Here is a 26,052-nt window from a genome sequence, read left to right on the forward strand (position 1 = left end):
TCTAGTTCTAAGACTATAGGCTTCCTCACTGGTGTTAGAAATAGCTGGGAATCTGGAAGGTCTTAGGACAGCCATAAGTGAGAGTGGTCTATTCACAGATTAGCCCCAGGAGGGGGGCCCCATGCCCTAAACGGAGGAGCCCCACACTGCAGGCCAATGCCCTGGGCAGGGATAGCATTCCCACGTTCCGGGGGTACAGAGTAGAAGGATTCATTGCTGCCAATCGCTAACGTCTCCATGAAGTTGAAAAAGCATCCAGCACTTTCAGAGCCATTGTCTCTGGGGCTCTGGAGCAGCCTGAGCAGTTGGTCCCGTGCAAGGATGCTTCCCAGCATCTTGAAGACTGGGTCCCCGTGAAGCCTTACTATATGCGAATTTACCCGGAGATTTGCATAGGAATAGGGTGGATGGCTGTGCCCTTTATAAAGTCAGGATAAGGACATTAAAAGTTTGAAGGTTGTGTGCCTGCTCAAGGTCATTACTAACCAGCTTTACTTGGAGGGCACATCAGATGATGGGCAGTTTGTCTTTACGTTTAAGCAGGCTATGTTAGATGGGAGCTGGAGCAGCAGTGCACACTTGCGAAGTTCCACTTCCTTGGGGCACGAATGAATGCAGCTGTAAGGTGCACCGAAAAATTTTTTTAAGTGAGAGAAAAAAAAAGAATCACCAGTTGAAGACACCTGCCCCTGGACCTTTACAGAAGGCGCCACCACTTCTCCCCACGGGCATACCTGAGTCAGGGTGGCATCAAACAGCTTACAGGCCTCATTGCTTGTGGTGGAGAGCGGGAGCCCGGTATCCTTCCATGCCTGCACACAGCAAGGTGGACTCTTATTCCATGGAGCCCTCCAAACAAACACACGAACCCTGACCCCCCAAGCAACGAAGATGCTAATGCCTAGCATCCTCTGTAAGACCTGTTCTTGGGGGTCAAGCTGGGCTCCGCGATTTCACAGAGGGTGCAGAGCAGAGAAGGTGAGCCCTGCAGGTGGCAGATCCGATGCAAGTCCCAGGGGCCTCTAATGAGCTGTGTGTCCCCAGGCAAAGTCCTCCCTGGGACCCTTGGCTGGCCCCCCTGTGAAATGGGGCTCAGGAGGATTGCTGGGTGACTATAAAGCATCCCCCAGGGAGCAGACTCTCACTAAAGTGGGAGTCCCGGATCAGGCTGCTGGGGAGGAAGGGGGACGAGCGCTGGAGTGCAAAACCAGGACTGCGGTCTTCCCGCCTGGCTGGCGAGAGGCACACTATCCACCAACCACGGAAGCAATGCTTCTCATCTCCCTGCTTTACCCCACGATTCAAACAGTGGAAATGTCTCCAAGTGGCAGAACTGTCCCCTGTAACGGCGGCTCGCGGTGTCCTGCCAGGGACGCACAGCCTGTCCCGGACAAGGGAAATCCCCCTTACTCTGTCCAGCACAGCGGGCGGCCCCTCGGGATGCGCATTGCTTGGCTGTGGTCAGGGTCCCTCGCTCCTCTGAACTCCCCGTCCTCATCTGCAAAATGGACCCAGGCTCCCTGCCCTGGTGGGTCCCCAAGGAGACGCTCACTAATGCCCAGCGTCCTTGCTGTGCCGGGGTTGAGGAGCTAAACTTTTCAAGAGGGGCCGGGGCCTCCCGGGTGCCCCGCCCCGCGCTGCAGGTTTCCCTGGGTGGCGGCCCCACCGGAGGGCCCTCAGGTCCCTTCCGTGCGCCCAGGGCGCGCGCCCGCCTCCCGGAGGCCACGCCCCCGCCAGACCCCAGGCAGGTCCGATCCCTTGTTCCCCAGGACGCCAGGGCTCCCCCGGGTCGCCGGGCCGCGGGGAAGCGGGCGGGGGGCGGCCTCCGCGTACCTGGCAGTCTCGCAGCGGCGCGGCCGCGGCCATGGTGCACGGTCGGTGTCGCGGCACCTACGCCGCGGCCTTCCGGGTGGGGGCGGGGCGTGGAGGCCTGGGGGCGGGGCGGCCACGCCCCCCGCTCGCTCACTGGTCGGCTTTGGACGCGCGCTCCCTGCTCCGCAAGGTCACCCCCCACCCCAACTCTCCGCGGCCCCGGGGCTCCCACTTCCCGGGCTCCGGGAACCGGGTCGGTTCCGGGCAGGCAGCTTGGGTGTTAGCCTCCGTGTATGCGCCCGGCTCCCGCATCAGACACAGAGCCTGGGGCGGCAGGGTAGAGGACGGGCAGGGGTCTCCTTGTGGGGACCCTCTGGGAGGCGACTGCAAAGTCCCGATGGGAGCAGGGGATCCTCGGGACGGCGGTCGCTTTCAGGCTCTTACAGCCCCACTCGGAAGCCGCGCGCACAAACACTCAGAGGTTATTCTGACCTGCGGGGGCGCCTCGCCCTGCAACCTGTCAGGGCAGAGGCTGAAGTGGCGGGGAGAGTGTCTTTGGAGACCAAAACTTTGCGATGCGGCATTTCTCCTCCCCTTCCCCTCACCCCAACAAGCAGCAGGGCCTTCTGGAGCCCCCTGGAGGGCCTGGGGCCCAGAGGCAACAAGAGGCTGTGGTAGGAAAGCCTTGGCGTGGGTGTGCCACCTGGGCAGCTGCGCAGGGCCTCACACTTAGAAGCCCACCCCGCTTGGCTGAAAGCTCTGCTGCCTCTGACTTGAAATCCTTAGCACGTTTGGAGCAAGGGCCCCACATGTCATTCCTCACTGGGCCCTGAAAATCATATAGCCAGTCCTCTGACAGCCAAGCCGTTAAAGAGAGCCATCTTTCTGAGTCTCCCAGGGCTCACCGCCTCCACCATCACAAACCCTAACCAAGTCAGCATTGGCTCACTTACACACCAATTGTTTCTTGCAGCAGCCCCAAGCCTGTCTTTTTCTTTTTTGTCTTTTTAGGGCCCCACTTGCAGCATATGGAGGTTCCCAGGCTAAGGGTTCAATTGGAGATGTAGCCGCCGGCCTACACCACGGCCGTAGCAACGCCAGATCGGAGCCACGTCTGCAACCCATACCATAGTTCTCAGCAACGCTGGATACTTAACCGTTCACTGAGCTAGCTAGGCCAGGGATCGAACTCGAGTCCTCAGGGATGCTAGTTGGGTTTGTTAACTGCTGAGCCACGACAGGAACTCCTGGCCTGCCCCTTTGATTTCACTGCCCACATCCCCAATTTGGCCTCTGTCCTTTCCCTCTAACTACGTACAATCTATTTCCCTCACAGCAGAAGGAGGCTTCCAAACTGGAAATCAGAGCGGGGACTTTCCCGGCTCAACACCCTCCGAAGACTTTCCAACCCACTTGAGATAAAATTTAAATATGTGGCCACGGCCTCTGAGGCCCCACTTGCCGTGGTCGTCGGCCATCTCTCCAAGCGTATCTTCTACCACTCACTCCCCTCCCTGCTCACTCCAGCCCCACGACTAACTACCTTTCCCAATACTAACCTTCTCTTTGCTAACCTTCCCGCTGCTAACCTTGTCACTTTGTTCTTGCCTCCCTGCCTTGGCACCTTCAGTTCCCTGTGCTAGGAATGCCACTTCCTTGCTCCTTGTTCTCTTCTTTTTCTTTTTTCTTTCTTTCTCCCTTTTTCCCCCCACACCCGCCTCTTACAGAAGTTCCCCAGGCTAAGAATCGAATCTGAGCCATACCTGTGACCTGCACCACAGCTGCGGCAGCGCTGGATACTTCACCCATGCCGCTGGGCCTGGGATCAAAGCCATGCCACCCCAGAGACAATGCCAGATCCTTAACCCACTGTGCCACAGCAGGAACTCTTGTTCCCTAGCTCTTTGTGAGGCTTGCCCCTCATTTCGCACGGATCTGCTGGCTCAGATGGCACCTCCTCCAAGAGGCCTTCCTTGACTCCTCCGACTCATCTTCACTTATTATCTATTAGCCTGTCTTATTTTCCTTTGTATGCCTTATCACAAATACATCATTCCTGAGATATTTCTGATTGCCTCTCATCGTCATTATAATGGAAGCTCCATGAGAACGGGACCTAGGGCTGATGCCTAGAAAAATGTCTGGCATACAGTAGGTGCTTGAGAAATATGTGTGAAATGGCTATACTAAATGAATTTATGGGGAGTGAAAAAAAAATGAGAGGGAATAAGGGATAATAAGAAAACAATTGACAGCCATATCAATAGTTACATGAAGTCATGATAATAATTACACTGTTAATGATCCAAATACCTCAATTAAAAGGCAGAGATTGAGTAGGTTAAAAAAGTACAACCCTATCAGATGTTAGACCACTTTAAACACAAAGACATGAATAAGTTGAAAGTAAATGAATGAAAAAACACATGCCACATAGACACTAAGGATAAGAAGGCTGGTGTGGCTCTACCACTGTACTTCATTTTCTCCCACTGTGTTGCAATATAATTGACATACGGTGTGGCTATTCATTTATTTATTTTATTTTGGGGGCCGCACCTGTGGCATATGGAAGTTCTCAGGCTGGGAGTTAACCTGGAGCTACAGCTGCCGGCCTATACCACAACCACAGCCACACCAGATCCAACCCATATTCGGGACCCACACCACGGCTCATGGCAACACTGGATCCTTAACCCACTGACCGGGGTTGGGGATTGAATCTGTGTCCTCTTGGATACTAGTCAGGTTTGTTTCCGCTGAGCCACTACAGGAACTCCTTAATGTGGCTATTTTAATACCAGGTAAAAGAGACCTCCAAACAAAGACTATTACCAGAGATAAAGAATTTCATCATGATGACAGGAGCGGTTCCTCAGGAAGACACTACCACAAATGTGTATGCATCTAATAAACAGAGCCCCAAATAGAGAAAGCAGAAACGGACAGAATCAAAGAACGACACAGACAATCCCACAGTCACAGACGAGATCAGCATCCTCTCTCGGCAGCTGATACAACAACCAGGCAAAAGTCTAGAAAAGACTTAGATCTAAGCAACACGCCAACTCCTTTTGATCCAGATGATATGTACAGAACAATCCACCCAACAGGAGTAGACTACATATTCTTTTAAAGTGCACACGGAGGAGTTCCTGGTGTGACTCAGCAGGTTATGAACCTGACTAGTACCCAAGAGGATGTGGTTCAATCCCTAACCTCGTTCAGTGGGTTAAGGATCTGGTGTTGCTGTGAGCTGGGGTGTAGACCAGTAGCTACAGCTCTGATTGGACCCCTAGCCTGGGTACTTCCATATGACACAGATGTGGCCCTAAAAAGCAAAAAATAAAAATAAAGTGCACATGGGGAGTTCCCGTTGTGGCTCAGCAGAAACGAATCTGACTAGTATCCATGAGGATGCAGGTTCGATCCCTGGCCTCGCTCAATGGGTTAAGCGTCTGGCGTTGCCATGAGCTGTGGATCTGGAGTTGCTATGGCTGTGGCGTAGGCAGGCAGCTGTAGCAATTCAGTCCCTAGCCTGGGAACCTCCATGCGCCACAGGTGCAGCCCTAAAAAGACAAAAAAAAAAAAAGCTAAAGAAGAAGAAAGTGCACATGGAACATACATTGACAGACCACACGATGGGCTTTCAAACACGTCTCAGTAAGTCCACAGGGATAAAAGTCACACAGATGTGTTTTCTCTGATCATAACAACGTTAAATTAGAAATTGGAGTTCCCAGTGTGGCTCAGCAGGTTAAGAACCGAACATAGTATCCATGAGGATTTGGGTTCGATCCCTGACCTCACTCAGTGGGTTAAAGATCTGATGTTGCTGAGAGCTGGAGCACAGGTCACAGATGTGGCTTGGACCCCATGTTGCTGTGGCTGTGGTGTAGGCCTCAGCTGCAGCTCCAATTGGTCCCCTGGCCTGGGAACCTCCATAGGCCTCGGGTGCGGCCCTAGAAGAGACCAAATAAATAAATAAATACAATAAAGTAATGACACAGGGTTTCATCCTCAAACGATAGAAAGAGAAAAGCAAAGGAAAACCCCAGCAGTGATTCCCCTGGCGCTCAGGGAGGCCCTGGTCCCCTCTGCTTTGCAGCGCTATGAGAAGAGCTTTCCTGGGGGGGGGGGTTCCCGCTAAGGGGCCTTCTCAGCAGGTGCAGAGACTGGGCGGCAGGAGCCTCACCGGCACCCCTGATCTGAGGCCTAGCCAGGCGCGGGCACGGTGCCGCCCGAAGCCGGGGCGCCTCGCAGCCTCCCCACCCCCACCCCCCGCGACACCCCGGTGACCCCGCCGCCGCCCCGCGACTCCCTGCCTCGCGACCCCGCGGCCGTTGGCTGGTCCGCCTCGACCTCCGCGGCGCCTCCCTCTCCCCGCAACCATGCGGCCTGGGCCTGCCCTCCTCCTCCTCCTCCTCCTCCTCCAGGGCCCCGGCCTGGCCTCTGGCCGCCGTCCCCCGCCCCGGGCTGCTCGAGGGGGCCGGGCCCCCATCGCCGACGCGCCCCGCTCGCCCGCCGAGGACCTCCGAGGCCCGGCCCCCGCCTCGGCCCGCCGCCCGCCGCCCGCCGCCCGGGCCCCCGTCCCCGTGCGGGGCGAGGCGGCCGCGCCGCGCCGGGTCCAGGCCGCCCAGGGTCCCGGGGTGCGCGGCGGCGGCGGCGGCACCGGCGGCGGCCGCGCCCAACTCAGCCTGCGGCCCCGCGCGGACCCGGGCGGCGGCCTGATCCGGAGCGGCGGCCGCGGCCGGCCGGCCCTGCGCCGGCTCGCCCGCCTGCCGCGCTCGCTGCCGGGCCTGGAGCCGACCTTCCGCCCGGGGCCGCTCGGGTCCGTCAGCGCCGCGGCCGCCTCGCACGTGTCGCCCAGCTCGCCTCCGCCTGGCGGAGCCAAGTGCCCGACGGACGGCCCCACCCCTGTGGCGTTAGAGGCTGTCAACCCGAACGGTTCCCAAGCCGTCGAGTCGTCGGTGTCCTGTCAGGAGGAAGACGAAGAGTACCCCTGCGTTTTGGAGCCGGTGAGGATCAGCAGGAACGAGCCCGGCCCGCTGCACTGGAGGAGGAGCCGGGAACTGACCGTCAACGCCACGGTGCAGTACCGCTGCCCCAACCTGCGGTTCGCGAATTACCACTGGCGACTCTTTCCCGTGAACTCCGTATCTGATGTGCCAGACTGGTCTAGTCCTTTGAGACATCCACCCTTCAGGGCATCCCTGGAGCCCAACGTTATCCACATCCGGGGGAATTCTTTATCCTGGGGGGTGTACGTGCTCAATATCTCAGTGACCATCTACAGAAGTCATCCCAGGATACCTGCGGTAAAAGGCTCTGATTCCATCTACCTAGTCATTGGTAGAGCCCCCCTGAAGGCCGTTCTTCCTGGACCTGCCAACATCAGCATTAATTTCACCGAAGGGCTGACTCTGAATGGCTCGGCATCCTCTGACCCAGATGCGCAAAACTCGTCGGAGGGACTTCCGTTTTTTTGGTACTGCACCACAGACCCAAGAAACTACCAAGGGGAGGCAGTAAGAGTGAACAGCAGGGACGTTTGCCTCCCGGAGCAGGCCGATCTAAGGTGGCCAGGGGCCTCTGGTCCTGTCCTCACACTTTTGCCAGGAACACTTAAGGGTGCCAGCACGTATTTTTTCAGGATGGTGATCCAGAAGAATAACAGAACGGCGTTTGCTGATAAGACAGTGCATGTGCTCCGAGGACCCACACTTGTAGCCAACATCTCATGCATCGAAAATTGTGATGCAGTGTTGGTTACACCAGACAGGTTTTCTTTGTCTCTGGAGTGCACCCACTGCACAGCAGGCCGTGACGTCTATCGGTGGTCGATTCTGTCCTCCTCAGGTGATGAGATGCCATTTGACTGGACCAGGCAAACGGCAACAGGGCGGAATGGTGCTCATTTGTCCATAAAAGCTTTTGCTTTTCAGCGTTTCCCCGAAGGGAACTATTCGGTCTCTCTACATCTAACCACCTGGAATGGCTGGACCTTGGACTTGAGGCACCCCTTCGGGATTAAGCGGGTCTCTGAGATCGGAGAATGCAAAATTAGTCCAGCCGAAGGTATCGCGCTGTGGACCAAATTTGTCATCTGGTGCAACAATACCGAGATTAACGTCCCTCTTACGTACAAAGTCATCGTTTCGGATGTGCACGGCTTTGGGGAAATCAGCTCGTTAAAAGAGAACACCTTTGGGGCCATCCTGTACATGGGGGAGGAGCCCACGTCGCCCCCTTCCTTTCTGCCTGTGGGCGTGATGGCCAGTCACTACGCCGTGAAGCTCTACGTCCAGGCGTACAATAATGCTCTGGGAGCTTTTTCTCAGGTGATCTTGTACGCCACCGTCCAGGCGCCCACGGACAGAAACTCGTCCGGCACTGTGCTGGGGCAGCTGTTCAATTTCACGGAAGGACCGAACTCATCGCTGGCGACGCTGCTTCAGCAGCGGGAGTTCTTACCTGCCGGGTATCTGATATACGTCGTAGCTTCCGTCTTTAACAGCCTGAAGCCGGAACCACCTCTGGAGGCGAACAAAACCAGACTCCAGGAGTACCTCTTCAATCAGACCTTCGCTCTGCCCATCAGCACGCTGGCGGAAATTAGCCAGGTGGTCATGTGTGTGACCAAGTTAACCCAGAAGACCTCGGAGTCCACCCCCATGGCGCGGAAGCTGGCCATGGTGAGGATCTGGCAGGCGAGCCAAGCGCTCCAGCAGTGTCACGCGCGGGACAGACGCGTTTCCTCCGAGCAGGTAGAGACGGTGAGCACGGGGATCCTGACGAGCCTCTCCAACATCCTGAGGCAGACCACGCGTCACCAGGTGGAGGAAGAGCCTTTCCACGTGGTGGAATCCCTGGCAGACACGGTGCTGGCGGTCAAAGTGCTCGAGAACGAGACCACGGCCCTGAGGACCTCCAACTTCAACATGTACGTCAAGAAGACGGAAAAGTGGAACGTCACCAAGTTCTTCAGCGGCCAGCGACACTGTCGCAATAACTGCTTCCACCCGACCCTCGACGTGAACAGCGCTCCCAGTGTGCCCGCCCGCGCGCCCATCTCCACGATGTTCTGTGAGTTCGCCGACGACCCCTTCCCGTGGCTGAAGTATCAGGCGAGCTCCCTGACCGAGGTGGTGGGGTTCCGCCTGACGGGCGCCGAGGCGTCCGGCGCCGTCACAGACATCACGCCTGACGTGGTGGAGGTGCACCTGCTCCGCAGGAACTTGACCTTCGGGGCCTTCGCTCTCACGGTGGGATCCAGCCAGGAGCCCGGCACCGGGGACACGTCGTCGAGAAAGACGACGGGGGCGTTCTGCTTCCCGGTGGACATCCAGACGAGGAAGGAGGTGCTGGTCCACATCGTGACAGAGGTGACCCTGCTGCTCACGGTGCTGGTGTACGCCGGCCGGCAGATGACGCCCGACGCCTTGGTCACCAGCTTCCTCGTGCCCCACGAGCTCCCTCCGATCGCCAACCACAGCGACCTGTTTGACTCGGCCTGCACCGTGAGGGCGGCCCGCGTGCTCTGCCTGTCCCCGTCCCTGCTGAGCGTCCTGGCCCGGCGGGCCGGCGACTCGCCCGAGTGTACCGTCACCATGGTTCTGGAGGCGCCGCGCTTCGTCCTGAAGCCCACGGACAAGCTGGTGAGCATCGCTCTGTTCAGCATCCAGTGTCTGGACATGTACGGGGTCCAGAGCGACTGGCGGGAAGACACCTGCGACCTTGGCGAGAAGAGCAGCTGGGACAAGATCCACTGCATCTGCAGGGCGCCCCGGCGGGCCAAGCGGCAGCTGGGCCTCACAGACCTGAGCAGCCTGCCGCTGCACACGTACTACGTGGCGGCCAGGGTGATCGTGGTCCCCAACCCCGTGGACCTCCGGCTGGACGCCATCCGGAAGGTCGTGTGGAACCCCGTGACCCTCCTGACCGTCCTCTTCATCACGCTCCTGTACATCCTCCTGGCCTTCTGGGCCCTGCACAGGGACGAGATGGACGAGCTGCTGCGGGAGCACGTGGTGGTGCTGCCGGACAACGACCCCTACGATGACGTGTGCTACCTCGTCACGGTGTTCACCGGGAGCCGCTGCGGGTCTGGGACCAGGGCCGACGTCTTCATCCAACTGCAGGGGACGGAAGCCAGCAGCGACGTGCACTGCTTGAGCCACCCGAGATTCATCACGCTCTACCGCGGCAGCATCAGCACATTCCTCCTGACGACGAAGAGCGACCTGGGGGACATCCAGGCCATCCGCGTGTGGCACAACAACGAGGGCCGGTCCCCCAGCTGGTACTTGAGTCGGGTCAAGGTGGAAAACCTCTTCCGGAGACGCATCTGGCTCTTCCTGTGCCGGGAGTGGCTCTCCGTGGACACCTCTCTGGACCGAACCTTTCCCGTGACGCTCCCGGACACGCCGCTCGCCAGAAGGGACTTCTTCCTCATCGATCTGAGCTACAAGCTGGGGAAGAGCCACATATGGTTCTCCGTCTTCTCGGGCGTCATCTCCAAGCCGTTCAATAGGCTGCAGCGACTGTCCTGCTGCTTGGCGATGCTGCTGTCCTCGCTGCTGTGCAACATCATGTTCTTCAACGTGGACGAGGAGAAGGGCGCGCCCGGGGCCCCGGGGGAGCGGCTCATCCGGTCCATGATGATCGGCTTGGAAAGCGCCCTGATCACCGTGCCCGTGCAGGTGCTGATCACCTTCCTCTTCTTCTACTCCCAGAGGCGGCCTCAGGTGAGTCTGGAGGAGGTCTCGCCCCAGGAGCACGTCTTCACGTCCACGAGCGGGCACTGGGAGGAGCGGCTCAAGAAGTGGCACGCGCAGGAAGTTGACAAGGAGCGCGCGCGGGCGCCCAGAAAGCACCGGCTCAAGAGGAAGACCCGAGGGCTTCACAAGGCTCCCCGCAAGGCGACCTCTAAAACGCAGTCCAAGGCGAAGCCAGCGGAAAGCCAGGCCCCGCGCGCCCAAGAGAAGAATAGGAACACCAACAACCCGAATGCGGGCGACGATCAGACGGCCGCTTCCGGGGAGTCCCTTGAGCTGCCGGGCATCGAGCCCTTCAAAGAGAAGCCCCGGATCGTCCTGCCCGGGTGGTGTGTGTATGTCGCCTGGTTCCTGGTTTTCGCCACTTCGAGCATCTCCTCCTTCTTCATTGTGTTCTACGGGCTGACGTACGGCTTCAGCAAGTCGATAGACTGGCTCTTCGCCTCCATCTGCGCCTTCATCCTGTCCGTCTTTGTGGTGCAGCCGTCTAAGATCATCCTCTTGACCGGGTACCAAACGGGCAAGCCCAAGTATTGTAAGAACATCTCTTGGGCCACCAACTACCACTACTCCGAGATCAAGCTGTCCGACCTCCGGAAGAACCCGGAGGAAATGCAGAGGCTCCAGGAGTACAACGCCCAGCTCCGCAGCTCCAGGATGTACCAGCCCCTCACCGAGGACGAAATCGGGCTCTTCAAGAGGAAGAGGAGGGTCAAGAGGAGGGCCTTCCTCTTCCTGGGCTACCTTCTGACTCACTTCATCTTTCTGGCTCTCCTGCTGGTCCTGGTCGCCCTCCTCCGCCACCGGGACAGCTTTTACTATAATCAGTTTATTCAGGACCAGTTCTCCGTGGATCTCGCGACGGTGACCAAGCTGGACGACGTCTATCCGTGGCTGAACAGGGTGCTGTTGCCTCTGCTGCACAACGACGCGCACCCCAGCTTCCTCCCGGACAGCTCCTCCCAAATCCTCGGCCTGCCGCTGATGAGGCAGGTGAGGGCTCAGCCCGGAAAGAAAACCTGCCTGCCTGCCAAGAACTTCATGCAGAACAGCCTCCACAAAGAGATCCACTGTCACCCCCAGTACGGCACCGACCCCGAGGACACCAGAAGCTACGCTGGGTCGTGGAGTCGAGCTAGTACGCGGGCCGTCGTCGAGAACGCCCACGGCTTTACCTACAAGCCTCCAGAAAGGAGATGGAGGTACGCTTCCCACGGGCTGCTACACACCTACGGGTCAGGGGGGTACGCGTTCTATTTTTTCCCCAGAGAGCAGCCGTCCAATTCCTCCCTGAGGCTCAGCGAACTCCAGGGCAGCCACTGGCTGGATGAGAAGACGTGGGCGGTCATTGTGGAGCTCACCACCTACAACGCCGACGTCCACCTGTTCTGCAGCGTCTCGGTGGCCTTCGAGGTCTCCCAGCTGGGGGTGGTGAACACGAGCCTGTCGGCGCGCTCCTTCTCGCTGGCCAACCTCGACAGGGGCACCTCGGCCGAGGTCTACCTGTACGTGGCCGTCCTCATCTTCTTCGCCGCCTACGTCCTCGACGAGGCCTACGTCCTCGCGCAGGAGCGGACGGCCTACGTCAGGAGTCTGTACAACCTGCTCAACTTCGCCTCCAAGTGCTTCTTCGCCCTGTTGATCGTGCTCTTCTTGAGGAAACACTTCCTGGCCGCGGGCCTCACTCGGTCCTACCTGTCGCGCCCCGAGGACTTCGTCCCTTTTCACGCTGTGTCTCAGGTGGACCACACCCTGAAGGTGGTCCTGGGGTTCCTGGTGTTCCTGACCATCCTCAAGACCCTCCGGTACTCCAGGCTCTTCTACGACGTGCGTCTGGCTCAGCGGGCCGTCCAGATCGCCCTGCCCGGCATCTGCCACATGGCCTTGGTGGTGTCCGTGTACTTCTTCGTGTTCATGGCCTTCGGCTACCTGGTGTTCGGGCAGCACGAGTGGAACTACAGCGACATGACCCACGCCACGCAGACCGTGTTCTCCTACTGCGTCTCGGCCTTCCAGAACACCGAGTTTGCCCACAGCCGGACGATGGGGGTGCTCTTCCTCTTGTCCTTCACGCTGGTGATGGTCTGCGTACTCATCAACCTGTTCCAGGCCGTGATCCTGTCCGCCTACGAGGAGATGAAGCAGCCGGTGTACGAGGAGCCCTCGGAAGAAGCGGAAGCCATGGCTTACCTGTGTTACAGGCTGAGGAGCGCCTTGGGCCTCCGCCCCGTCCCAGCCAAGCCGGGGCAGGAATCCGAGTTCTTGGTCGACATGATGTACGGGCAGCCAGAGAGGAACAGCCGCCGGTACCTGGGCCTGAAGACCAGAAACATCAACGGGAAGAAAATGGTTTACCTCGTCGTGTGATCCATCCACGAGGGTTTCGGGACCCGCAGGCGGGTCTCTCCCCCGGGCCCATCACGGCGGCTCACGCTGCTCCCGAGCCCTCTCCTTCACCATGCACACCCCTGCGTTTGGGGGCACCCCCGTCCTGTCATCCACTTTTGAGATCTTAAAAGGCATGCAGTGTAGCATCTGATGGCTGTGAGCCCTGGGTGGATTTCCTTTTTAGCTGCGAAGTAGGCATCCTTGGAACTCGCTGCAGTTTAGAGGCTTAGACGCCTAGATGGAGGGAGGGAGCTGGAAGCCCCACCCCGCCCACCACCACCACCGCCAGAGAACCCTCCGCTGTTTCTGCGGCAAGTGCTAGCGTTCAGCCCAGAGCCCGGCTCCCTCGCCCCGCTGGCCCGGGCGGTGCCCTGTACAGATGGGGCTGCAGCACCTCCTCCACCCTGCCTACCGCCGCCGCCCACACACCAGCTGGGCCAGGGCTGCAGGGCCCTCGCGCGAGGACTTCCAGAACTTTTGCCCTCGTGCTTGGGAACGCACGGGTGTGAGCCAGGGGTCCGAAGCCTGAAGCTTCCCATTTACTCCTTCGGGCCACTGCAAGCTGAGGGCGTCACATTTCTCGGCATTTTCTGGCCACGAGACATGACTCTTGTTAAACAAGAACGCGTGTGTGCCTTTCGGGGGGGGGTTCACATGGAAAGATAGTACATACTCTATGTAATGAACGCAGCAACACATACATCCAGCATTTGGGCGCTGACGGCCTGTGGCAAGAAAAGGTGGTTTATTGTTTAAGAAAAACGGACTAGCAGCTGTTGTATTTTCACTCAGAACATGTTCATTTATGTAGATGCCACTATAAGCTTGATGAGAATTAAATGTGAGATTACTTCTGTGAGCTCGGCAGTGGTTTCTTTGAGAGGGGGGCAAAGACACAGAGGGGACAACCGGGGGGGGGCGGGGGGTGACTGCTTTGTCTCAGGCGTTTGCTACTCACAGGCACCCCTGTGAGCCTGAGCTGCGCTGGAGTGGCCGTGATCCTCTGCACCCCGGTGGGCACACGCACCGGCACACACGCGCACGCGTGCATGCGCGTCCCACATTGCTTTCCGGGGGCAGGGGAGGGGGAGGGCGGCCTGAGAAGCTGGGGTGGGGAGGGGTCTTCTCCGCCAGGTGAGAAAATGAAGAGGGTTTGTGACTCACCCAAGGCCACCCACATGGTTCCGGTCAGAAGATTGGTCCGTTTTGGATTTCCCGAGTTCCCTGGTGGGCAAGTTGATGAAGGTTCATGGTGAGCACCTCCCCTTACCACCGGACTTCTGAACACGTTGAGGAAAAGAGTAAACACAGGCGACAGCTGTTTGTTTCCTTTTTCCCGGGGTCTGGTCAGAGGGACTCGCTCATCACAGAAGGAGGGAGTTGAAGCCCTGGGGAATGCGATGTGCGGGCCACACGGGCAGGCCTGCCCTCAGAGGCTTCAAAGACAGAGGGGAGGAGTTCCCGTCGTGGCGCAGTGGAAACGAATCCGACTAGGAACCATGAGGTTGAGGGTTCCATCCCTGGCCTTGCTCAGTGGGTTAAGGCTTTGGCATTGCTCTGGCTGTGGTGTAGGCCGGCAGCTGTAGCTCTGATCCGACCCCTAGCCTGGGAACCTCCATATGCTGTGGGTTTGGCCCTCAAAAGACAAAAGACAAAACAAAAACAAAAAGGCGGAGGGGAGGCAAGGCAGACTCGGGCACGCTGGGTGGGTGTGCCCAGACAGCCTTCCCACCATTTAGGAATCAGCTAAAGTCTCTGCGCCCCTCCTGGTGCTGGGGGAGATGGAGAGTTGCGTGAGCTGGCCTCCCTTCCCTGGAAGAAACCCACCAGACCAGCACAGCATCCTGTGATCCAGGGCTGTGAGTTCCAGGGTCAGAAATGCAGGGCCAATCCAAGGGTCGCAGGAACAAGCATGCAAGGGTCAGGACCAGGGCGCGTAGCTGCAGGTCCTGTGGTGCAGACAAGACGCTCGACCTCTGGTTACAGTGAGACGTCTAGCAGAGTCACGGGACCGTTTCCATGTATACTGGGAAAGAGGGGAGTGCCAGGGGCCCCCTAAATATGATAGAGCAAGTATTTACATCATTTAGGAATAAAGAGATGCCACCTACAACATTATCCGTGTGAAAATTAATAAGGGGAAGCCTCACCAAAAGGGAGCCAGGAGGCCAGAAGGGGGAGCTCTCATGCAGGTACCGCTCCTCCGATGGATACCAATCCCAACAGGTACGTTGCATCTCCCGCAGAAAGTGACACCACTCTATGACCTGCCAGCCTCTCTTGTTGGCCAGCAGCAGCTCGGCCAATGAGAGGCTGTCACAACTCAGCCATGAAAGCCACTACATTTGGTACGGTGTTTCTTCCAACGGACTTTTTATCTGCAACAGCCCCTCCCAGCCTCCCCTTTTCCTCCATAAGAGAGTTTCCTCTCCTCTGCTTTGCCAGACTCACATGTTCCAAATCGCAACTCCGCTGCTCCCGAGTAGACCTGTTTTATTGTCGTACGTTAACCTCAGGAAACCAAACTGACAAGTAAGACAAATCAAAATTCAGGTTCCTCTGGAAGATCCTTTTCACAGGACATGGCAACAGTTTCTAAAGGAGTCTTTAAAGACTTGTTCGCATCGCATTTAGAGGAACAGGGTAGACGTATACCAGAACTAGTCGGAAACAGCTATGGATACCCAGCCAAGTCTCCATGGCTTGGGAGGAAAACGAGATAAACGTACTCTCGTTAGGGCAGAGCAGGTGAACAAGTTTTACATGCAGAGAGACTGCTCCAGCCGTAGCTCCGTGTCCTTAATCCATTTCAAACCCTTTTACTAATCATGAAGACATGCATTTGCAAAGCCTGTGCTATACTGCTAAATATTTACTTAAAAACCTGCAACACTAAAGGCATTTTGTCCATCGGCCACACACTCAGGTCCCAAACTGCATCCTCCCTCCACCCCTCCACAGAGAACCAAACTTTCCCTTGAGCCAGAAGAAACCTCCAGTGCGGTGTGTCATGAAGACTTTATCTGGCACTGGTGACGCTGTTGCACTTAGGGAAAATTCATCTTGCCACACACTTAAAAAAGCATGTACTTTCCTGTATGTGTGTTGTACTTTAAAGAGTTTGCTTAAAAAACTACATCCTGCTTCTGGAAGTTCATTAGCACTGGAAGCAACATGCCAGCCTTTGGACCTGATGACGGCTGGGTCACGTGGGAAAGGTATGTTTGTTTTCGCAAGAAACTGCCAAACTCTCTCCAAAGTGCCGGTACCATTTTGCATTCCGCCAGGCCAGCAGTGAATGAGACTTCCTGTCGCTCAGCACCCTCCCCCCTGCCCTTGGTGTGGTCCGTGTTGTGGAGTTTGGCTGTTCTATGAGGTCTGCAGTGGTATCTCCCTGCTGTTTTAATTTGCATTTCCCTGATAGCATAGGATGCAGGCTACCTTTTCAGATGCTTATTTGCCATCTGTGTATCCCCTTGGGTGAGGGGTCTGTTCAGTTCTTTTGCCCATTTTTTAATCAAATTGCTTGCTTTCTTCCTGTTGCATTTTAAGAGTTCTTTGTGTGTTTTGGCGAAGAGTCCTGTATCAGATTTGTCTTTGGCAAATTCTTTTGCCCACTCCGTGGCCTGTCTTTTCCTTCTCTTGATTGGGTGCTTATTTCGTGTGCAGTTTCTTTCAGGAAACCATTTTCCCCTAAAGCTTTATTAGATATTTTTAATCCTTTGGGGTTTTTGGGTAAGCTTTTTCTCCTATTAGTAACTGGGACAACTCAAATCAAAATTAACTTTATTTTCTCCCAGAGACCGCGGTTTGCTCCGATAGGAAGTGATAGCCTATCACTTAACCCTCCCAGCGCAGCTTGTAACTTGTCCAAACGCTCTCAAGGCTTTGACATCATTGACGTGATCACGGTCATGTATCTGAGACCGGATACAGGTCACATTTGAAATACTCCATCTTTGGGCAGATCCAGAAATAAAACCCAGCAGTATATAATCTTTGAATTAATCCAAAGAATGTCATTGTTGTAAGCACAGTTGAGGTCCTATGTTCTAGGAACAAAATCAAAGTGCTTATTAGCTCCTGAGGCTCAGGGCAAGAGCCTCTCTTGCTCAGGTCCAGGAATGGTTTTCAGCATTACCAAAATACCTTGTATAATCCTTATTTCTTAATTCCCCGAAAGAAAAAGTCCCAGACCTCAGGGTGTCTGGGTTTCGAATCACCCCCTAACCCCATAAAACGGTGCCCCACACATAGTAGAGGGGCAGAAGTGGGGTGTGATGGTCACAGCCGGTCTAGAACCTGAGGCCTGGGCCAGGGGGAGCTTAGGGTCCAGAGGATCCTTTGAAGCAGGCGTGGTTGGTGCCCCAAGGCGAGGACCTGGAGGCTGAAGGATGGTGGGGCCCGGGTGATGGGCGTTCCAGGCCACTTTACCGCTTTGGAGGAGCAGCTACAAGTCCCTGGGTGCAAACAGCTTTTAAAGGTTGCAGGAAGCGAGAAGGCTCATTTTGAATTCATTTCGTCTGTTGCCTTAGGAGACACAGTTGACTTTTCCTGCAGCCCTGGGCCCAGGTCCCGGGGCTTCTGTTCTACTGGGGGGACAGGCAGCAGACCTAAGACCATTTCGGTCCGAGGCGCAGGCTGAGCGAAACCACGTGGCGATGGGGCCGGGTTACCCATGGGCCGCGCAAGGGCCGCACCGGCTCCGTGGAGCTGGATGGGAAGCCCAGGAAGACCCTGACAGCCTCCGCGCAGCCAAGACAGCAGCCCCGTCAGCAGGAACCGACAAAGAGAACCCAGGCCCCGCCCTACCGCCGCCAACCGCGAGACCTGAGGTTCCGGAAGCCGCCGCGAGGCGGAAGTCCGCCGAGAAGCCCCGCCCCCGCCCGCGCTGCGCACGCGCCCAGGGCGGACGGCCGCCTTGGGGGCGGGGCCGCGCACGCGCCTTGGGCTGGGCCGCGCGGGCGGAGGCGGAGGTGAGTGGTGCGGCCTGACGGCCTGGAGGGTAGTGTGCTTCCCGCTCGCGGGGCCGGGCTTGGGCGGATCAGCGGAGCCCGGCGGGGTTTGGAACCCGGAGGCCCGAGCGGCTGCGCACGTTGCGGCGTTGGGGGCGGGACAGAGGGCGAGCACGGAGCGGGTGGACGGAGAGGAAGAGCCCTGCGGAGACGCTGGGATCCTGCGGGGCGCCGCTGCGCCGACTTGACGTAGCCAAGGCAAAAGCCAGGGAACACGCGGACAGGGCGATAGAAATTAGCCAAAATGAAACACGGAAAAGAGGACCATGTCTTATGTTGAAGTCTTCAGGTCATTTGGAGTTTACTTTTGTGTATGGTGTGGGGGTGTGTTGCACGTGGCTGTCCGGCTGTCCCCACACCACTTGTTGAAGAGACTGTCCCCAGTGTATATTCTTGCGTCCTTTGTTGAAGATGAATTGACCATGGGCGTGTGTGTTTATTTCTGGGCTCTCTGCTCTGTTTCATTGATCTGTATGTCTGTCTCTGTGCCAATACCATGCCATTTTGATTACTGTAGCTTTGTAGTATTGTCAGAAGTCTGGGAGGGTGATGCTTCCTGTTTTGTTCTTTTTCTTCAAGATTGTTTTGGCAATTATGGATCTTTTGTGGTTCCATATACACTTTTGGGTTATTTGTTCTAGTAAAAAATGTCATGGTTAATTTGATAGGAATCACGTTAAATGTGTAGATTACTTTGGGTGGTATAGCAACTTCAACAGTATTAATTCTTCCAGTCCAAGAGCATGGGCTGTCCGTGCATTTCTTTAATAAATCATCTGCAGTTTCCTTTATTAATGTTTTATACTTTTCGGTGTATAAATCTTTTACCTCCTTGGATAGGTTTATTCCTACATATGTATGTATGTATGTATTTATCTTGGTGTGACTTTAAAAGGTATCTGCAGTTCTTTGGTGGCCTAGTGGTTCAGGGTTTGGCGTTGTCACTGCTGTGACTTGGGTTCAGTCCCTGGCTCAGGAATTTCTGCATGCTTTAGGCATGACCAGAAAGTAAATGAATAAATAAAGGTATTGGTTTTTTTTTTTTACATTCCTTTTCTGACATTTCATTTTTAGTGTAAAGCAATGCAGCCCATTATAGCCATTTCACCAAAGCAGAAGTACAGTTGGCCATTAGGCACATGAAAAAAGTGCTTAACATTGTTCATTATTGGAGAAATGCAAATCAAAAGTACAATGAGGTACCACCTGACACCAGTCAGAATGGCTATGATTAAAAAGTATACAAGTAGTGGGAGTTCCCCTCATGACTCCGTGGTTAATGAACCTGACTAGGATCCATGAGGATGCATGTTCGATCACTGGCCTCACTCAGTGGGTTAAGGATCAGGGTTGCTGTGAGCTGTGGTGCAGGGCACAGATGCAACTTGGATCCCACATTGCTCTGCTCTGGCTCTGGTGTAGGCTGGTGGCTACAGCTGCAATTGGACTCCTAGCCTGGGAACCTCCCTATGCTGCAGGTGTGGCCCTAAAAAGGCCAAAAAAGAAAAGAAAAGAAAAGAAAAAAACCAGTCTACAAATAACAAATGCTGGAGAGGATGTGGAGAAAAAGGAGCTGTCCTACACTGTTGGTGGGAGGAGTTGGTACAGCCACTATGGAGAACAGTATGGAGTTTCCTCAGAACTAAAATAGAACTAAAACCATCGTGGCTCAGTGGTTAATGAATCCGACGAGGAACCATGAGGTTGCGGGTTCGATCCCTGGCCTTGCTCAGTGGGTTAAGGATCTGGCGTTGCTGTGGCTGTGGTGTAGGCTGGTGGCTACAGCTCCGATTATACCTCTAGCCTGGGAACCTCCATGTGCTGCTAGAGTGGCCCTAGAAGAGGCCTAAATAAATAAAGAAAGAAATAAAATAGAACTGAAAATGAAGTTACCATGTGATCCAGAAATCCCACTTCTGGGCAAATATCCAGACAGAACTATAATTCAAAAAGATAATGCACCCTTGTGTTCATAGCAGCACTGTTTACAATAGCCAAGACATGGAAAACAATCTAAATGTCCACTGACAGATGGATAAAGGAGAAGTGGTACGTATATACAATGGAGTACTACTCAGCCATAAAAAGAATGAAATAATGCCATTTGTAGCATCATGGATACAACTAGAGATTATACTGAGTGAAGTCAGCAAGAGAAAGACAAATACCATATGTTAGTACTTATATGTGGACTCTAAAATATGATAGAAGTGAACCTATCTGTGAAACAACCAGACTCCTGGACATAGAGCAGACCTGTCTTGCCAAGGGGGAGGGTGTTGGGGAAGGATGGAGTGGGAGGTTGGGGTTACTGGAGGTCAGCTATTATACATACAACAAGGTCCTACCTACCGTATAGCACGGGACCTGTATTCAATATCCTATGCTAAACCCTAATGGAAAAGAATATAAATATAGGATATGGAATATTGTTCTCTGTATATATAAATGTGTGTGTGTATGATCTAAGGAATATTTTAAAAAGAGTGAAAAAACAAACCCCAGAACAGAGGGTCCAAGAACCGCAGGACAACATCAAAGTTCAATGTCCTTGCAGTTGAAATCTCAGTGAGAGAAGGGACAGAATGGGGCAGGAGACACATCTGAAGTGTAATGGTTAAGGGTTTTTCAAAAATAATGAAAAGTATCCAACTAGGGATCAAGCCATGTAAACAGGATAAATGGGTTTAAAAGGCGTGGGGGAAGCAGATATGTATTCAAACTCCTGAAAGCCAAAGATGAACAAAAGCTTCAAGGCAGCCAGAGGGAAACTCCCTGGGTAGAGACCGCGGGTGTCAGCAGCAGCAGGAATGGAGGCTGGGAGGTGCAGGGAATATCTGAAGGGTCGGGAGCAGCCTGCTGTCTTGGGGGTGGGGGGGCCTCAAATGCCAAGGAAGGGAGTTTATTCTGTGATCAGGTGGGGAGCCCCTTAGCTTTGACGCACCACCTGGAGCCTTACATTGTGTAAGATCCTGTTGAATTTTGTCATGAAATGATGGCGTGGTTTTCTTCCTTTTACTGTGGTATCATCATGAGTTGCCTTCACTGGTTTTTCAAGTGTTAAACTAACATTGCGTTCCTGGGTTGGATCCATTGGTCATGATGCTCCAGATTTCCCATGTATCATTGAATTCGGCTTGCTAATATTGTGCTAAGGATTTTTATTTGCACAGGATATCGGTCTGTAGTTTTTCCTCTAATAGCTTTGTCTTATTAATGGTGCCAGGGTAATAACACTGGCAGTTTAAGCATCCATATAATACTGCCCACAGAGTGGCTTGGAAAGTGTTCCTTTCTCATAGTCTGAAACAGTCTCTGTGGGTTGGTATTGCTTCATCCTTAAATGCTTGCCTATTTGTTGGGAAAGCCGCTGGACGTGAAGTTTTGCTGGTGTTCCCTTTCCTTTTAAAGGAAAAATTTAAATTACGAACTTACTTTTCTTAATTGACATACGGCTATTCAGGTTTTCTATTTCTTTTTGAGTCACTTTTGATAATTGGTGTTTTTTAAGAAATATGTGCATTTCATCTAAATTGTCAAATTTATCGGGTACGAAGTTTACAGCATTCCGTTACTATCCTTTAAATGTCTGCAGCCTTAGTGATATCCCCTGTTTCATTCCTCATTATGGTAACTTGTATCTTCTTCCCGTTTTTCTTTTTATTTATTTTTTCTTTTTATGGCCACACCCACTGCATACGGAAATTCCTGGGCCAAGGACTGAATCCAAGCTGCAGCTGTGACCTCCACCACAGCTGCGGCAACACTGGATCCTTAACCCACTGCCCCGGGCTGGGGATCGACCTGAGCCACTGCAGTCGGATTCTTAACTCACTGTCCCATGGCGGGAACTCTTGTTTTTCTTGATCAGTCTAATTAGAGGTTATCAACTTTATTGAAGTTTTGAAATAACCAGCTTTTGTTTTATTGATTTTCTCCTATCATTTGTCCATTTTCTGTTTCTTTGATTTCTGTTCTTTTTTATTTTATTGTTTATGTTGAGTTTAACTTGCCTTTTTCTACCTTCTTAAGGTAGAAACAATTTTTTTTTTAAGCTGTGCCCACTGCGTGTGGAATTTTCTGGGCCAGGAATTGAATTTGCACCACAGTAGTGAGAATGCCAGGTCCTTAACCCCTGAGCCACCGGGAAACTCCAAGACTTAGGTGACTTTAGACCTTCTTTTCTAATTTTTTTTTTGTCTTTTTGCTATTTCTTGGGCCGCTCCCACGGCATATGGAGGTTCCCAGGCTAGGAGTCTAATCGGAGCTGTAGCCGCCAGCCTACGCCAGAGCCACAGCAACACGGGATCCAAGCCGTGTCTGCAACCTACACCACAGCTCACAGCAACGCCGGATCGTTAACCCACTGAGCAAGCGCAAGGGACCGAACCCTCGACCTCATGGTTCCTAGTCGGATTCGTTAACCACTGCGCCACGACGGGAACTCCTTCTTTTCTAATTTAAACATTGAAAGTGGTGAATTCCTGGGAGTTCTTGTCATGGCTCAGTGGTTAATGAATCCGACTAGGAACCATGAGGTTGCGGGTTTGATCCCTGGCCTTGCTCAGTGGGTTAACGATCCGGTGTTGCCGTGAGCTGTGGTGTAGGTGGCAGACGTGGCTCGGATCCCGCGTTGCTGTGGCTGTGGTGTAGGCCGGTGGCTACAGCTCTGATGAGACCCCTAGCCTGGGAACCTCCATATGCCATGGGAGCGGCCCAAGAAAATGGCAAAAAGATAAAAAATAAAATAAAATAAAGTAGTGAATTCCCTGGAAACACTGCTTAAGCTGTGTTCTATGTATTTTGACATTTTTTATTTTAGTTTTCATTGAATTCAAAATATTTTCTAATTTTTCTTGTGAGTTCATCTTTGAATTATGGTTTATTTAGAAGTATATCATTAAATTTCCAAATATTTGGAGATTTTCCAGGTATCTCTTTGTGACTAATTTTAATTTAATTATTTTGGGGTGGAGAACATACTCCGTGATTTCAGGCTTTTAAAGTTTGAGGCTCATGTTATCTTGGTGAGTACCTCACATGCGCTTGAAAATAACGTGTGGCCTTGAGCAGGTGTGGTACTCGCTCTGGGGTTCCTTGTCTGTAAGGAGCAGGTGGTGGTGGCTTTGAGATGCTGGCGGGGGGGGGGTCTCTCTTCTGGACCTGACAGGTCCTGTCTCCTGGTTTTGCAGATGGCGTGTGAGGCAGAGCGCAGTCCCTTGGGCATGTTCGAGTGCCAGCTCTGTGCCTTAACAGCCCCTTACAGCTACGTGGGGCAGCGGCCCCCCAACACCCAGTCCATTGTGTGAGTCCCAGTGGCCCGGGAGGCACAGGGCAAGGTTCAGGGGACATCCAGTACCTTCCGGTCCCTACCTCCCCGTTCAGCCCAGAGTCCAACCCCTGCTCCAGCTGTGGGGTGGAAACACCTGGCTCAGGCTCAGCAGCTCGGGATGCAGGGGCGGTGGAGGCCACCCCCGCTGCGGCTGGGCCTTGTTGCCCATCGCGCTGGTTCCTATGAGGCACCTTCTCAGCGGGAGGCGGCCTGCCCTGGCCCTTGTCCTGCTGGGAGTGCACCCTGAGCACGGCTTCCCAGGCACCTGCCCAGGGAAGGCCTGGAGCGGAGCCACGGGGCCCTGGGGCTTGACTCTTGACCTTCGGCTTGTCCTTCATCAGATGCCACTGCGTGGGGCTGACCAGGACCTCACTCACGTGGGTCAGGTGGGGGGGGGCAGGCTCCTTTCCTCCTGTGTCACCTGGGAACGTGTCGGTCCCCTTTCTGTGCTGCGAGGCCAGCCCCTTACCCAGTGCAAGGTGCCTGTTCTCTCTGCGGGAAAGCAGCCACTTGGGAGTGGGCGTCATCCTGGGGCCTCGTGCCCCCCCTCGCCCCCCTCGCCAGGCTGGGGTTGGCCGTGGGGGCGAGGGAGCAGCAGTCCTTCTTTGGCTGCGGGGGAGGGGTCCTCTCCCTGCGGGTGTCACGGAGCCCAGAGCAGGTCGCATTTCAGCCCCAGGGCTGGGGGGGGGGGGTGCTCCCCAAGCGCACGCGCAGTGGGCAGGTCCGTCCAGCTGCGCGGCCCCCATCAGCAGAGGTTGGGCCGTCCGCCCACCGGCGCCGCTCGGTGTCCCGCAGGCTCCTGGAGGAGAGCTACGTCATGAAGGACCCCTTCACCTCCGACAAGGACAGGTTCCTGATCCTCGGCTCCAGATGCAGTCTGTGCGGCAGGCTGGTGTGCGTGGGCCCGGTGGGTGAGCCGCGGGCGCCCGGCTGCCTCCCCTCCCTGCCTGTGGTGGCGACCTCACGTGCGGGGCCGGGGAGAGACCCTTCCCCAGGGCCTGCGAGAGCAGCAGCCTTTCCCGCCCTTGGTGACCCGGGAGCCCTCACAGTCGCTTGGGGGGCGGGCGTCAGGGGTCTCTTCCGGCAGCTGGTCTGCCTTGTCAAGGGTGGGTCCCCGCGGCCCCCAGAGGGGTAGGGGGCAGGCAAGCCGGGTCGCTTAGAGCATCCCAGCGGGTTGAGGAAGAGAGATTCGCCGAGGCTCCGTCCCCCCAAGAGCCCCTCCCCTGCCACCAGCTGTGCTCCTCCCTGGGTGGTGGCGGCCTTTCCCCTTGTTCTGGGCCCTTCCAGGGGGTGGAGGGGCGCTTTCCAGAGGCTTCCTTCACTCCTGTCCTGCCTCGTCAGGCCCAGCCATGCTGCACCCGTGTTATGCATGGGTCAGGAAGCCGAGGTGTGGGGAGGCCCAGCTGGCAGGTCACTGGGTAGCTGGGCCTGCTTGCAAGCCTAGGGCGCCTGGAGGAGCAGGCCCCCCTCCTGGAACCATAACCACTGCCTGCAGCTCTGACCCTGGCTGTTTTGCAATCCCCTCGCCCCCAGCTCATCTTCCCCTTCTCAATTAGGCAAAGACAACTCCTTAGGGTGGCCGGCCAGGCCCTGGGCCCTGCTCTCCCTGCGGCTCTGGCTCTGGCTCTGGCTCCACCCCCCACCCGCCCAACTCCCTGGGCCCCACTGGGACCCTGTCTGCGCCGCCCCGCTGGGAGGGCCGCCCCCGCTGGGAGGAGCCCGGCCTCTGTGAGCGGTCCTGAGCTTCCTCCTCCCCTTGCAGGAATGCAGTCTGTTTTACTCCAGGAGGTTCTGCCTCCCCTGTGCCCAGGAGAACGCTGCTGCTTTCCCTCCGGTAGTTCAGCAAGATTTGGAGAAAAAGAAAAGCCCACCCAAGAGGCCTTCCAGCCAGCACGGCTCTCGGACGTGAGCGCAGCAGGGAACCGGGTCCGCAGTCGTGCCCGCCCTGCACCCGGCCCCCGCTTGCGGGCTTCTGCGGCCTGGGGCAGAGATGGGGCCGTGCCTGGCGCTGTTTCTGGGCCACGGGAGGCAGTGTCTGCAGCCCAAGGGACCTGCAGCGACAGGGCCAGAGGACCACGCGGAGAAGGCGCCCAGACCCCGGTGCTCCAGAGCTGCTGTCAGTGCTGAGACGGCGGGCGCCCCTTCCCCTGCCCCCCGCCCTCAAAGGCCCCCTGTAGCAACTGGTGAGAAGCCAACCGTGGGCTCCCTTCTGCCCGCAGGTCTTAGAGGACCGAAGAGCTCTGTGCTGTTCTGCAGTTTCTGCGGGGCCAGAGAACCCCTTCCCGGGGGTGTTAGAAATGTGTCTGATGAGAGGATGAATAAAGAGCCATTGCCGATGGATGCCGGCGCTGGGCTTTGTAAGCTGGGGCCACACCGACTGGGGCCCACCGTGAAGGACTCGTGTAGGCAGAGACGCCTCCAAGAGGGGCCAGGGGTGGGGGGCTGCTCCAGGTCCAGGGCGGACGCTCCAGGATGAGATTGTTGTTGAAACCAAAACGTTCATCTCACCACAGCCTTCAAAATCCACCAAATAATTTTTAAAAATAGTTTATTTTTTTTAAACCATTAAGGCAAAGCTGTACCCTGAAATTAACTCTTTACATTCATCAGTCTTACAGTAGGACATTCCAGACGTGTAAGTTCCCGTGAATTCAGGACAGAAATCAACACATACGATCAGTTCAATCTCCTAAAGGGAAAGTGAATGAGACCCAAGATTTTTTAAAAA

The 26,052-nt window shown here is 55.4% G+C and overlaps 3 protein-coding genes across 7 annotated transcripts in view; 2 read left to right on the plus strand and 1 right to left on the minus strand.

The window, feature by feature from the left end:
- TTC38 (tetratricopeptide repeat domain 38) overlaps positions 1 to 1,915 on the minus strand; it is a 22,623-nt gene extending 20,708 nt beyond the window's left edge. For 2 of the 4 annotated variants that reach the window (XM_047785970.1, XM_047785969.1), the window contains exons 1-2: positions 1,834 to 1,915; positions 735 to 812 (exon numbers count right to left, since the gene is read on the minus strand). In XM_047785970.1, the coding sequence (XP_047641926.1) occupies positions 735 to 812; positions 1,834 to 1,866 (111 nt within the window). In that variant the 5' untranslated portion in view covers positions 1,867 to 1,915. Of the gene's footprint in view, positions 1 to 486; positions 619 to 734; positions 813 to 1,833 lie in introns of those variants that run through there. The other 2 variants (XM_047785971.1, XM_047785973.1) reach the window with 1 other exon arrangement.
- PKDREJ (polycystin family receptor for egg jelly) lies at positions 1,865 to 13,831 on the plus strand. The gene is made up of 3 exons (XM_047788400.1): positions 1,865 to 2,065; positions 6,032 to 6,154; positions 6,249 to 13,831. Exons 1-3 carry the CDS (start codon positions 1,865 to 1,867, stop codon positions 12,954 to 12,956), a joined length of 7,032 nt encoding a protein of 2,343 aa, XP_047644356.1. The 3' UTR covers positions 12,957 to 13,831.
- Positions 13,832 to 17,896: 4,065 nt separating this feature from the next.
- On the plus strand, positions 17,897 to 25,363 carry CDPF1 (cysteine rich DPF motif domain containing 1). Of its 2 annotated transcripts, none has more exons than XM_047785974.1 (4): positions 17,897 to 17,953; positions 23,185 to 23,297; positions 24,120 to 24,231; positions 25,087 to 25,363. In XM_047785974.1, exons 2-4 carry the CDS (start codon positions 23,185 to 23,187, stop codon positions 25,231 to 25,233), a joined length of 372 nt encoding a protein of 123 aa, XP_047641930.1. In that variant the 5' UTR covers positions 17,897 to 17,953; the 3' UTR covers positions 25,234 to 25,363. The 2 variants fall into 2 exon arrangements, with proteins under 2 accessions (XP_047641930.1, XP_047641931.1); XM_047785975.1 differs by lacking the exon at positions 17,897 to 17,953 and adding an exon at positions 17,960 to 18,281.
- The last annotated feature ends 689 nt before the right edge of the window (positions 25,364 to 26,052 follow it).

This window comes from Phacochoerus africanus, chromosome 7, assembly GCF_016906955.1.
Source record: "Phacochoerus africanus isolate WHEZ1 chromosome 7, ROS_Pafr_v1, whole genome shotgun sequence".
NCBI lineage: Eukaryota > Metazoa > Chordata > Mammalia > Artiodactyla > Suidae > Phacochoerus > Phacochoerus africanus.